The 12475-nt window shown below is 43.8% G+C and overlaps 1 protein-coding gene across 4 annotated transcripts in view; it reads left to right on the top strand.

The window, feature by feature from the left end:
* Positions 1–12475, top strand: part of LOC125462805 (voltage-dependent L-type calcium channel subunit alpha-1S-like) — a 158247-nt gene that overhangs the window by 48264 nt on the left and 97508 nt on the right. For all 4 annotated transcript variants that reach the window (XR_009447021.1, XM_059653514.1, XM_059653515.1 and 1 more), the window contains exons 8-10: positions 1424–1584; positions 1758–1983; positions 7047–7254. Coding sequence is in view for 3 of the 4 variants with exons in the window: in XM_059653514.1 (XP_059509497.1) it covers positions 1424–1584; positions 1758–1983; positions 7047–7254 (595 nt within the window). In the remaining variant the exon portion in view is untranslated. The remainder of the gene's footprint in view (positions 1–1423; positions 1585–1757; positions 1984–7046; positions 7255–12475) is intronic.

Below are 12475 nucleotides of genomic sequence, written 5' to 3'. Positions count from 1 at the left end.
AAGACTGACTGTCCTTGATATCTAGGCCACATTTGACAGTGTGTGACATCGAGGAAACCTAGCAAAGCTGGAATCAGGGGAAATCGCTCTGCTGGCTGGAGTCGTAGCCGACACAAAGGAAGATATTGAGTTTGATGAAGATAAATCATCTCAGCCCATTGAACTGGAGAAACGTTATGTGCAGAAAGAGGCCATTCAGCCAGTGGCCTGAAATAAATAGCAAGCAACCCAACCTCATTTCACGTTCCATAGCCTTGCAGGTTCCTGCAGATCCGGGTTCCTTTCAAATGAGTTGAGGGTCTCTGCCTCAATCCCCAAAATGGGCAACAAATTCCAGACACCCACCACTCACTTCTGGGTGAGGAGGTTCGTCCTTATTCCTACACCGCCCCACCCAAGTCTTTCCAGCAATGACCTTAAATCCGTGCTCCAGTTACTTAACCATTCCACAAAGAGCGACAGGTCTTCCTTGTACACTTTATCAACACACCTCATTGTTTTGTAATTAATTAATTAATCAAGCAGTTAATTCCAAATTGTTATAATAATTCATTCTAATTAAGTCAGCTTCCTCCATTTTAAGGAAAGCAGCCCTAAACTATCCAATCTTAGAGCTGCTATTCAAGCTCTGGCATCATTTTTGTAAATCTCTCTCAAGCAGTTATATCCTTCAGCTTCACAGCATCTCTGTAAGGTAGTGTCCTATGCACAAACATCTTCAGTCAATGACTTTCTCTCCATCATAAGGTCAGAAGGCGGGATATTCACTGGTGTCTGTGTCAGCACTATTGACTAGATACTGAAGGAGTACCATATCTACATGCAGCTATACTTAGACAATATCCAGGTTTGGCTTGACAAGTGGCAAGTAACATTCACACTACACAAGTGCCAGGCAATGACCATCCCCATTAACAGGGAATCTAACTGTTGCCTTTTGACATTCAATGGTGTTACCAACACTGAATCATCCACTTTCAACATCCTGGGGGTTATCAATGAACAGAAGCTGTGCCCACGCGCCATATAAATGCGGTGGCTATGGGGACAGGTCAGAGACTAGGAATCCTGTACTAGGAAACTCACCTCCTGAATTTCCAAAACCTGTCCCCCACCTCCAAAGCACATGTCAGAGAGAGAATTCTCTCCCACTTTCCTGGGTAAATGCAGCTCCAGTAACACTCAGGAAGCTTGACACCATGAAGGATGAAGCAGCCACCACATTCATAAATATCCACTCCCTCCACCACCGACACACGGTGACAACAGTGTGTCCCATCTACACTGCAGAGTTTCACAAAGGAGGTAGCTCAGTGGATCCCAGCTCCTTGGCCCACAGGACTAGGGCTGGTGGTTGGGGTGTGTTTAATTCTGGGAATAAAACCAGGCTCGGGATTCACCTCCTAATGGAATTTTCCGGCAGTTGGCGTTGTCAGAGGTGGAACCGACTGTTCAGGCGGACATGCAGAGCGTTGGTCAAATCCGACTTCTTCTACTGGCTGGTGATATTCCTGGTCTTCCTCAACACTTTGATGATAGCATCGGAGCACCACCATCAGCCTGATTGGCTGACCAACGTCCAGGGTAAGAACTGAGCCTGAGGGCATCAGGAACAAAAATAGCAACCCCTTCCATGCAATGACTCCTACTCCCTTCCAGCAATCTGCCTGTCCCTCCCCTTCCCTGTTACAGTCATCCCCTCCCTGTGTCTGTGTTTCTGTCCCTCATGCTCACTCTGTTTCTGCCTTGCTTTGTAGACACTGCCAACAAGGTGCTCTTAGCCCTGTTCACGGTGGAGATGATGCTGAAGATGTACAGCCTTGGCTTGCAGGCTTACTTTGTCTCACTGTTTAATCGGTTTGACTGCTTTGTGGTGTGTGGTGGGATCCTGGAGACGATTTTGGTGGAGGTGAAGATGATGTCTCCACTCGGAATTTCTGTCCTCCGGTGTATCCGACTCCTGAGAATCTTCAAAATCACCAGGTGCGGTTTGTGAGGGTGGGGGGAGGGGCGCCAAATACAGGTGCGGTTTGTGAGGGTGGGGGGGTGTGGGCCAAATACAGGTGCGGTTTGTGAGGGTGTTGGGGGGGGTGCGGGCCAAATACAGGTGCGGTTTGTGAGGGTGGGGGAGGGTTGGGGCAGCATAGCCATCCAACACTAGCGCTCAATTTTCTGGTGTCAATGAGTTGAAAATGGATATTTTCAAATTAACCTGTTCAGAGATGCCAATACGCAATGTGACAGAAGTGGAACTTGAACCCGGGCCTCCTGGCCCATGGATCCGGACACTAACACTGAGCCACAAATGCCCCTAGAATCGAAACATTGCTCACTGCATCACCATTGCTTTAGCTGTGTCTTGTGACACCTCACAGGAAAAATGATTAAACAGCTCATTGGTAATAATACCACAGATGAAGGCCAAACATGGCTAAAGATTTTAGCCATTGTAAAAGGGTATAGTGTCAGACAGCATGAAAAGGACATGGCCCAACTAATCCACACTGACCGTGTTCCCAAACTAAATTAGCCCCACTTGCCTGGATTTGCCCGATATCTGTCCAAATCTTTCCTACTCATATGCACATTCAAATGCCTTTTAAATGTTGTAACTGCAGCTGTGAATCCACCACTTCCTCTGGCAGGTCATTCCACACACGAGCCATCCTCTGTGTAAAATCGTTGCCTTTCACGGCCTTTTTAAATCTTTCCCCCTCACCTTAAAAACGTGCCCCCTAGTTTTGAACTCCCCCACCCTCGGGAAAAGACCCTAATCATTCACCTTATCCCTGCCCCTCATGATTTTATGAGCCCCTATAAGATCACCCCTTAACCCTCTATGGTTCAGTGATAAAAGTCCCACCCTGTCTAGTCTTGTTTTAAATCTCAAACTCTACCCCACCATTCCTGGCAACATCTTGGTAAACCTCTTATGAAGCCTCTCCACTTTAATAATATCCTTCCTATAACAGGGCGACCAGACTGGACACTGCACTCTAGAAGAGGCCTCACCAGTGTCCTGTACAAATTCAACAAAACGTCGCAACTCCTAAACCCCAAGGCCTGAGCAATGAAGGCAAGCAAGCTTAACCACCCTGTCAATTAGTGATTCAAATTTCAAAGAATTATGTACCTGAACCCCTAGGTCTGTCTGTTCTCTGACACCACCCAGGGTCCCACCATTAATTGTAATAAGTCCTTGTTTGTTTTACCAAAAGGCAATAGCTCACATTTGTCCAAATTAAACTCCATCTACCACTCCTCAGCCCATTGACCCAACTGATCAAGGTCTCTTTGTGATGTTGGATAACCTTCTCTTTCCTACATACCACTAACTTTGATGCCATCTGTGAACTTACTAACTACGGCTCCTATATTCTCATCCAAATCATTTATGTGAATGACAAACAAAAGTGGACCCATTATCGCCTCCTGTGGAGCACCACTGCCATAGGCCACCAGCCTAAAAACGTACCCTCCACCACCACTCTCTCTCTCCTACCATTAAAGCCATTTGGTATCCAATTGGCAAGCTCAATCTGAATCCCATGTGATTTAACTTTACTAATTTGTGAACCATGAAGGACCTTGTCAAAGGCTTTACTAAAATCCAAGGAAACAATGTCTACCACTATGCCTTCAACCTTTTTGGTTACTTCATTTAAAAAAATCAATCAAGTTTCTGAGAAACAATGTTCCTTGCACAAAACCATGCTGACTATCCCTAATCAATCGTTGCCTCTCCAAATGTAAATCCTATCCTTCAGAGTCACCTGCAACAACTCATGGACAATGTGCCTGACACAGATGTCAGACTCACAGGTCTATAGTTTCCAGGCTTCTGCTTACGGCCTTTCTTAAACAATGGCATAACATTAGCCACTCTCCAGTCCTCCAGTACTTCAACTGTGTTTACAGATGCCACAGATAATTCGAATAGGGGCCCTACAATTTCCTCTGTAACTTCCCACAACGTTCTGGGATATGCTTGTTCAGGTCCTGGAGATTTATCTATCTTTGTGTTTCTAAGACCTCCAGTACTTCCTCTTTGCATTGTGAGCTGTTTTCAGAACATCGATATTTATTTCCTTGAGTTCTCTGGCCTCTGTTTCTTTCTCAACAGTAAAAACTGGCATGAAACATTCATTTAATACCTCTCCCATCTCCTGACAGTCAGCACAAAGACAAGTGCTGTGTACAGGTCGCCCTGATACTGGAAGAATACCATTAAAATTGGAAAGAGTGCAGTGAAGTTTACAATGATGGACTGGAGGGTTTGAGTTATAATGAGAGGCTGGGTAGAATTATAGAATAGAATCACTGTGCAGAAAGAGACCTTTTGGCCCAAAGAATCTGCACCGACCCATAATATCGGCTGCGACTTTTTCCCCTGGAGCATAGGAGGTTGAGGTGTGACCTACAGAAGTTTATAAAATAATGGGGGTCATAGTTAAGTGGATATCAAAGGTCTTTTCCCTGGGGTAGTGGAGTTTAAAACTAGAGGGCATAATTTTAAGGTGAGAGGAGGAAGATTTAAGAGGGACCTGAGGAACAAACGTTTTCACTTGGGGTGATTCGTGTGTGGAATGAGCTGCCAGAGGAAGTGGTGGATGCAGGCACAGATACAACATTTAGAAGGTATTTGGACAGGTACATGAATAGGGAAGTTTAGAGGGATATGGGCCAAATGCAGGAAAATGGGTTAGTTTAGTTTGGGAAGCCTGGTTGGTATGGATGTGTTGATGATAAGAGTCTATTGCTGAGCCATATGACTGTACAGCACTATAACGTTATTTTAGATGGGTAGGAGCAGTATAAAGCAGTTCTGAGAGCAGGAGGAGGTGACTGTGTGGGTTGAAGAGGGGGCAGCAGTGATGGTCTTTCACTACAGCAATAATATCCATACTGGAATAAGGCAACCATCACAGAGTACTGATCAAACAAGTGAAGTGTCCGTTCTTTCCATGTAGTTCAGCTCATTTGGTTTTAACTGTCTGAATGGACCCTGAAATAAAGCGACCGTGCATTGTCTTACAGCTTACTGTGCACTTCATTCCTTGATTTAAGAAACGCGATGATTTCCGGCAGGCATCAGTACTAAAAATCTTTGTAGGATCTTCCCTTGACTTAAGCACCTTCCATCAGCATGAGGATTAGTTCACCAAAGGCAGGATCGAGTTTGCCAAGTAAGGATTTCAACAAGCAGTGCTGAAAGCGTCTGGCTGGAAGCCTTCACAGAAACTTTCAGTGCAGGAGCGTAGCTGATGCTGACTGATAGAATATACATTGTTAACTGACAAAAGAGCGAAAATCAGGACAATTTCTGCAAAATGCAGCAAAGCTCATATTTGCACCGAGCATGACTGGTGCACCATCACTGCCGGTGGGAATCAGTTTCTTGATTGGAATGTTTTCCTCAAGGATGTACCTTTTGAATTTGTTGTCATTGTCCTTTGTTCTGTCTTTAACGGGCAAAAAGGCGAGAAGATCTTCTAATTGTATGTCTATAAGAACCTTGCAAACAGAAACAATCATCTGGCCTGTGTTGGTAATATCAATGAATTCATCAAAGTGCAGTGAAAAACATTCAGAGTCCTTCAGCTCCTGCTGTAGTTGCTGAAAGAATTCCTCTCATTTGGCTACTCTGGACGCGTTAAGTGACACGTTCTGGTTTGTCATGGTTGTTTTTTCTTCCTTCTTAAAGGCTTTTAATAGCGAGTCAACGACCAGAGTCATTTCTTCTTTCATTACTTTGCTATCTGTGAATAATTTTTTATGTTTTACTCAAAGATGGCGAACACAAAATGATGCTTCAGTGCAGGCATGAGCTCCTTTTGCTGCTTTGAACAAAATGACCACTGAGTTTTCAAAACAACCTTCAACATTCATCAGTTTTCTTGCAGTTCGAGAGAAAACTATCCTTGAATTTACTGTACAACTTATGAGGCGTCATTCCAAACTCCTTTTTACTTACCAGTAAACTTTAGTGATGTATAAGGCCTTTTATGGTCGTGAACAGAAATTCATTTTCCCATTCTACACGGATGTTTATGGTTGTGTTTTCGATGGCCCAGGTTCATTACTTGTCATTATTGCTTCACCTTATAGTTGGTGATATCCCTCTGTCACTGGTCACGCTGCAAGTTGGAACACCCAGTATAATGCTGCTGCTTTCACGTTTGGAAGCTGGTCTGATATTGGATATGGGGTGTGGCAGAGGTCCCCGTAATTTTTCTTCATCCTGCACAGACCTATTCGATAAACAGCTGGAGACGAAATAAGTGTGGGTCAACACTGAACAGGCAGAGGAGTGGGACAAGCTCTTGGAGAGAGTCTGCATGGGCATGATGGGCTGAATAGTTTCCTTTGTTTCTGGTGCTGTGATTTACTGGCTCAGGCATTAGTTCCTTGTATATTCCTTATTCCTTTGTTGGCACTGCCACCACAAACTTACTTTAAATGGTCCTTCAGGCCTAAACGATGCAACAAGCTGACAAAACCTGTCAAGACCAGCTTCTGGAAGCAGAGCACTTGTTGCCAACCTTTTCCACATTCATATTCCTGATGTGTTGTATGTTATGTGTTTCTATATGATTGTACATATTTCCTTAGATATGGAGACTGACACTGCACGTGGTATTCCAAATCTGATCTCTAAATCCCTGCACAATTATGGTGATTTATATTTTAACCCCTTTGCAGTAAAGACCACCATTCTATTTCTTGAGGAAGGGTCACCGGACCCGAAACGTTCACTCTGTTTTCTCCTTCACAGATGCTGCCAGACCTGCTGAGCTTTTCCAGCAACTTTGTTTTTGTTCCTGATTTACAGCGTCCACAGTACTTTTGGCTCTTAGTCCATTTATTTTAATTGCGTGCTGTAGCTTTATGCTGATTTGCTGTGTTCCTTATGCCAGTCAATACACAAGGCTCACCTGCATGAGCTCTTTTCCCCTCAGTGTTTAGACTAGTCATTGTTCAAATATTTAGTTGGGACTATCCCTCCTGTTTTTCTGTTCTCATTGTCTCACTTTGCTCTTGCTCAGGTATTGGACTTCCTTGAGCAACCTGGTCGCCTCCCTGTTGAACTCAGTCCGTTCCATTGCATCCTTACTCCTCCTCCTCTTCCTTTTCATCATCATCTTCTCGTTGCTGGGGATGCAGCTGTTTGGTGGAAAGTATAATTTTGATGACATGGTTGTGCGAAGGAGCACATTTGATAACTTCCCACAGGCATTGCTGAGTGTGTTCCAGGTGAGTATTGGGTTGCATGAATCCCACTGTCATGCTGAATGTAATTGTGTATTTGGCTGGTCATTTGAGCAGATGGTTGGGAATTCAGGCCCCACTGCTGAGGGTTGAGACTGAATCCGGTCTAATGTAAACTGGTCACTTTCTGAATGGCAGCCAATGGATGCCACAGGGGTCAGTACTTGGGCCTCAGCCATTCACATTATGTATTATCGTTCATGTAGGGAACCAAATGCAATTTCAGGAAGCATGCAGGTGTCACAATGCTAGGTGGGAGGGTTCACTGTGTTGGGATGTAAAGATGCTTCAGTGTAATCTGGACGAGTTGAGTGAATGGACAAATGCGCAGCAGATAGAGTATAATATGGATAAATGTGAGGTTATCCACTTTGGTAGCAAAAACAGGAAGAGGCATTATTATCTGAATGGCAATAATTTGGGGAAGAGGGAGGTGCAATGAGATGTGGATGTCCTAGTGTACCTGTTGCTGGAAGTAAGCATGCAGGTGCAGCAGGCACCGAAGAAAGGAAATGGTATGTTGGCCTTCAGAGCAAGAGGATTCAAGTGCAGAGCAGGGATATCTTGTTGCATTTGTACAGGGTTTTGGTGAGGTTACACCTGAAATATTGTGTGCAGTTTCGGTATCCTTATCTGAGGAGGGATGTTTTGGCTATGGAGAGAATTCAACAAAGGTTTACCAGACTCATTGTTTGGGTGGCAGGACTGACGTACAAGGAGAGACTGGATTTTTTAGCATTATATTTACTGGAGTTAGGAGAGTGAGAGGTGAACTCTTAGAAACCTGTCAAATTTTAACATGCTCAGATAGGGTAAGTGTATCTGACACCTTGGGAGTCCAGGACCAGAGGTCACTGTCTAGGGAAATGACCACCGGGGATGAGACAAATATAACTTTCTTCATCCAGAGAGTGGTAATCTGTTAGAATTCTCTGCAGATGCCAAAACATTGAATGTTTTCAAGAAGGAATTTGATATAGTTCTCAGGACTAAATGGGTGATAGCAGAAACATGGTACTGAGTTGTGTGGTCAGCTATAATTAGATTAAATTTCAAAGCTCAAAGGGCCGAGTGGTTGAGTTCTGTTTTACTTTCTATATTTGTATACCCGGTCCTCGGGATGTGCTGCCCCGTCCAAGCCGTTGTGTATCTGATGGAACACCAAAACACAGATCTGATTGTTTCTTTAGGTGGATGCTAAAGGCCCTAAAACTAAAATATTGATCCCTCAGCCAATAGAATAAATAGACTAGATTAAAATAAAAAAAGGCAATGCCAGAAACCCTCAGTCTGATGAATTTTCACATGAGCTAGTAAAAATTTACATTTATTTTAGATTATTACCTTGTTGTCGTGATTTTGCAGTTTGTGTATCTTGATTTTGGCATCAGGTGGCAGTGCCTGCCACCCAGTTCACGTTGTAAAACGCTTCAGGAATTTGAGGTTGTGAAGGGAGCTTTTGGGATAAGTCTTGATTTTCCTTTAAACTTCCTGGAATCGTTTATATTTCCTCTGAACGAGATGTTGTCTTGTCTTTCCACATGGAACCAGTGACCACCTTCCCTCACTGTGATTGGTTGGAATGCAAGTTCCCTGCCCTGGGCTAGAGTGGGTGGGGTTTACTGACCCCAGGATAGATCATCTGAATTTTGAGCAGGAGTATTTGGCTCATTGAGTCATGGTTGCTTTGACTGTGGCCCTAATTCCACTGCCTATCTGTACCACGTAACCTTTGACCTCTTGTTGATCAAAAAATGTCTAACTCAGCTTTGATAAATACAATGATACTTGTTCCTCTGAGCTTCCTAGTGTCCTGCCATTCATTTACTAGTTCTTTCTTCCAAAGTGCATCACCTCACATTTAGAATTAAATTCCATCTGCCACTGATCTACCCATCAGACCAATCCATTTCTATTCTCCGATAATCCAAGTCCTTCTTTCTCACTGTCAACCACTTGGCCAAATTTTGTGTCATCTGTAAAGTTACTTATCACCCCCAAATTTTATTCTGTACTGTTTATATATGTATCATGAACGACAAGGAACGCAGCACTGATCCCTCCAGTAGTGCACAGCAGCCTACAGTCACATAAACAGACTTCTGTCACCACCCTGTATTTCCTACCACAAAGCCAATTTTTGATCCAACTTGCCAAGTCACCCTGAATCCCATGTACTTTTACCTTCTTTACAGTCTCTCATGTGGAACCTAGTCAAAGGCTTTGCTGAAATCTGTATAAAGTACATCGACTGCACTCTCCTCGTCTAACCACCTGATCACTTCCTCAAAAAAATTCAATCAAATTTGTTAAGCTATTCTGATCAAACCTTGCCTCCCTACATAGGGATTAATTCTTTCTTTTAGAATTTTCTCCAATAGTTTCCTCACCACTAATTGCCTCGTAGAACCCAGGGTTGTGCAGGATAGGTGGATTAGCCATGGGAAACACAGCAGGCTCTGGGTGGAATGATTTTAAGAGGGTCGGTGTGGACTTGGTGAGCCAAATAGCCTGCTACCACACTGTCGGGATTCCTATGATGTGGGACTCACTGATTTGTCGTTCCCTGATCTATTTCTGTCACCCTTCTTAAAAAGTGGAATGACATTAGCTGACCTCTGGTATGTCCTCCGTGGCCAGAAAGGGATTAAAAATGTGGGTTGGGGTCATCCAGCTCCTTCGAGCCAATGCTGTCATCACCTTCCAAAACAGAAAACTGATTAGTGTGCAGGACACCAGGGGACCCATCTGCTTGTTTCTCTTCGACAGTCTGGTGGTCAGGATCGATAAACTATTTCCTTCCTTTAATTTCCTTCCTTGTCACCCAAAGCAGCCTGTGATACAACTCATCTGGGACGAGAGGTTTGTACCTAATAAACCCACCAGAACTTCCAGTACCCTCTTTATCATTCTCTTCAAGAACCTCACAATCACTTTTGTCAAAGTACCTATATCCTCCTTTTCCCGAGTGAAGACAGATCTGAAGTACTCATTGAACACCCGACCAATGTCATCCAGCTTCACACGTAGATTGTCCTCTTGGTTCATAATGGGCCTTATTGTTATTCACTTCCCCTTAACTTTCAGAGTATCTTAAGATCATCCCCAATCTTACCTAATTGTTGTCTCAAGTTCATTTAGGCACTGTTACTACCCCCGCTAGGGCTCCATTTATTTGCTCCCCTTGCACCTGTTGAAAGCCTCCCTTTCCCTTCAAATCTGCACGTTTATCCTGAATATTTTCAGGGTTATTCGGGCTTTAACACTCCAAAGGGCATGTATTCAATTTCATTTTGAATGCAATCCTTCAGTTTTGCTGTAGTTTTACCCAGAAGTAGTTGTTGTCTGTTTACTTCGTCAGATCCTGTCTTATTTGAACAAAATCTGCTTTTCTGCGATTCAAAGGGGCTCTTTGCAAACCATCTTCCTGCTTTTCTATAACAACCATAAAATGTGTGGCGCTGTGGTGACTATCATTAAAACGGTCCCCCACCTCTGTCACCTTTAATCTACTGCCTAGTTCTGTGACTCTTGATGCAAGACTTCATCCCCCATTCTACCTATGCCATTTGTGCCAGTATATTCCATACCTTTAGTCTTATCTCCCTGTTCTTTGAGGATGCCATCCTGCTGCTCAGTGACATCACTGACCCTGGCACCAGGGAGGTAACACATCATCCTAGAATCGTGTCTGTTGCTGTAGAAACGCCGGTCTGTTCCTCTCATGAAACTCCTACCACAATTCACTTTCCTTTCTTCTTCCACTCCTGTACAGTCAAGCTGCTTGTGGAGTCAGAGGCTTGGCTCTGTCTGCACTCCTTCGAGCCAATGCTGTCATCACCTTCCAAAACAGAAAACTGATTAGTGTGCAGGACACCAGGGGACCCATCTGCTTGTTTCTCTTCGACAGTCTGGTGGTCAGGATCGATAAACTATTTCCACTATTTGGAGATTCTCAATCTCTGAGAATGAGGGCCAGATCGTTCAGAGAGATGTTAGAAAGCATTCTACACGCAAAAGGTAGTAGATGTTTGGAACTTTCTTCCACAAACAGCTGGAGAAGCTGAGATAACAAAGTGTGGAGCTGGATGAACACAGCAGGCCAAGCAGCATCATAGAAGCAGGAAAGCTGACGTTTTGGGCCTAGACTGCTCCTCTGATGCTGCTTAGCCTGCTGTGTTCATCCAACTCCGCGCCTTGTTATCTCAGATTCTCCAGAATCTGCAGTTCCTACTATCTCTGAAGCAGTAGAAGCTGGATCAGTTCAATTTGAGATAGATGGAATTTAAACTGAATGAGTGTGAGGTGATGTATTTTGGGAGGTCTACTCAGGGAAGGATATACACGATGAATAGTTGATCCCTCAGGAGTACTGAAGAAAATGCCTGAGCACAGGAAGCTGTGGAACAAATACAGATGAATGGGATTAGTTAGTTTGGTGCTTGTTGGTCAGCAAGGACATGGTGGGCCGAAGGGCCTATTTCTATGCTGTATGACCCTGAGATAACTCTGTTAAGCAAAGATATTAAGAGATATGGGCCAAATGCAGGTATATGGAGTTAGGCTACAGATCAGCCGTGACATCATTGAATGGCCAGGAACAGGCTGGAGAAGCTGAATGGCCTCGTCCTTTTCTTATGTATATATGTTCCAAACAGTTAATGCTATCAAAGAACTAACGATAATTAGTACTAGATTCTAAGGCAAGTGATTCATGCTCAAATTTCCACACTTACCATCTGCTACACTTTGCTGTCTGCAATTCGCACTCTGTCATCACAGACAATCCTGTGAATTTCTTTTTATCAAAGTAAGTCCTGGGAGAGAGGAATAGTTAGAGTTTATGAACAGCACAGTCACCCTAGCTGTGTACAGCAGAGTTAAGCCTGGCTTTTTCCCAAAGGCTTAGCTCTGACTGGCATGTTGTGTTGTCTTGCTGTTGATTCTTCACCCAGAGGCAGTAGTTCATTATCTACCAGACCCCTCCATCATGTAAAACGCACCAATTAAACATTCGTCTTAAACTCAGCAAATACAAGCTGGCTTTGTGCATCCTTTCTTCAGAATGGAAACTTGGATGATGCTGGGGATCCTCTTCAAATACCAAAGTGTACCTCCTTACTGAGACAAGGTCTGGTCACTCCTAGATATTCACAAATCTCATCAGTTCCTGTGGGAATCCTGACAGGACAAATTTTCAAATATC

The sequence above is a fragment of the Stegostoma tigrinum genome, chromosome 21 (genome assembly GCF_030684315.1).
Source record: "Stegostoma tigrinum isolate sSteTig4 chromosome 21, sSteTig4.hap1, whole genome shotgun sequence".
In the NCBI taxonomy this organism is placed as follows: domain Eukaryota; kingdom Metazoa; phylum Chordata; class Chondrichthyes; order Orectolobiformes; family Stegostomatidae; genus Stegostoma; species Stegostoma tigrinum.
The sequence above is the reverse complement of the archived record's forward strand: the minus strand, read 5'-3'. Positions and strand labels throughout refer to the sequence as shown.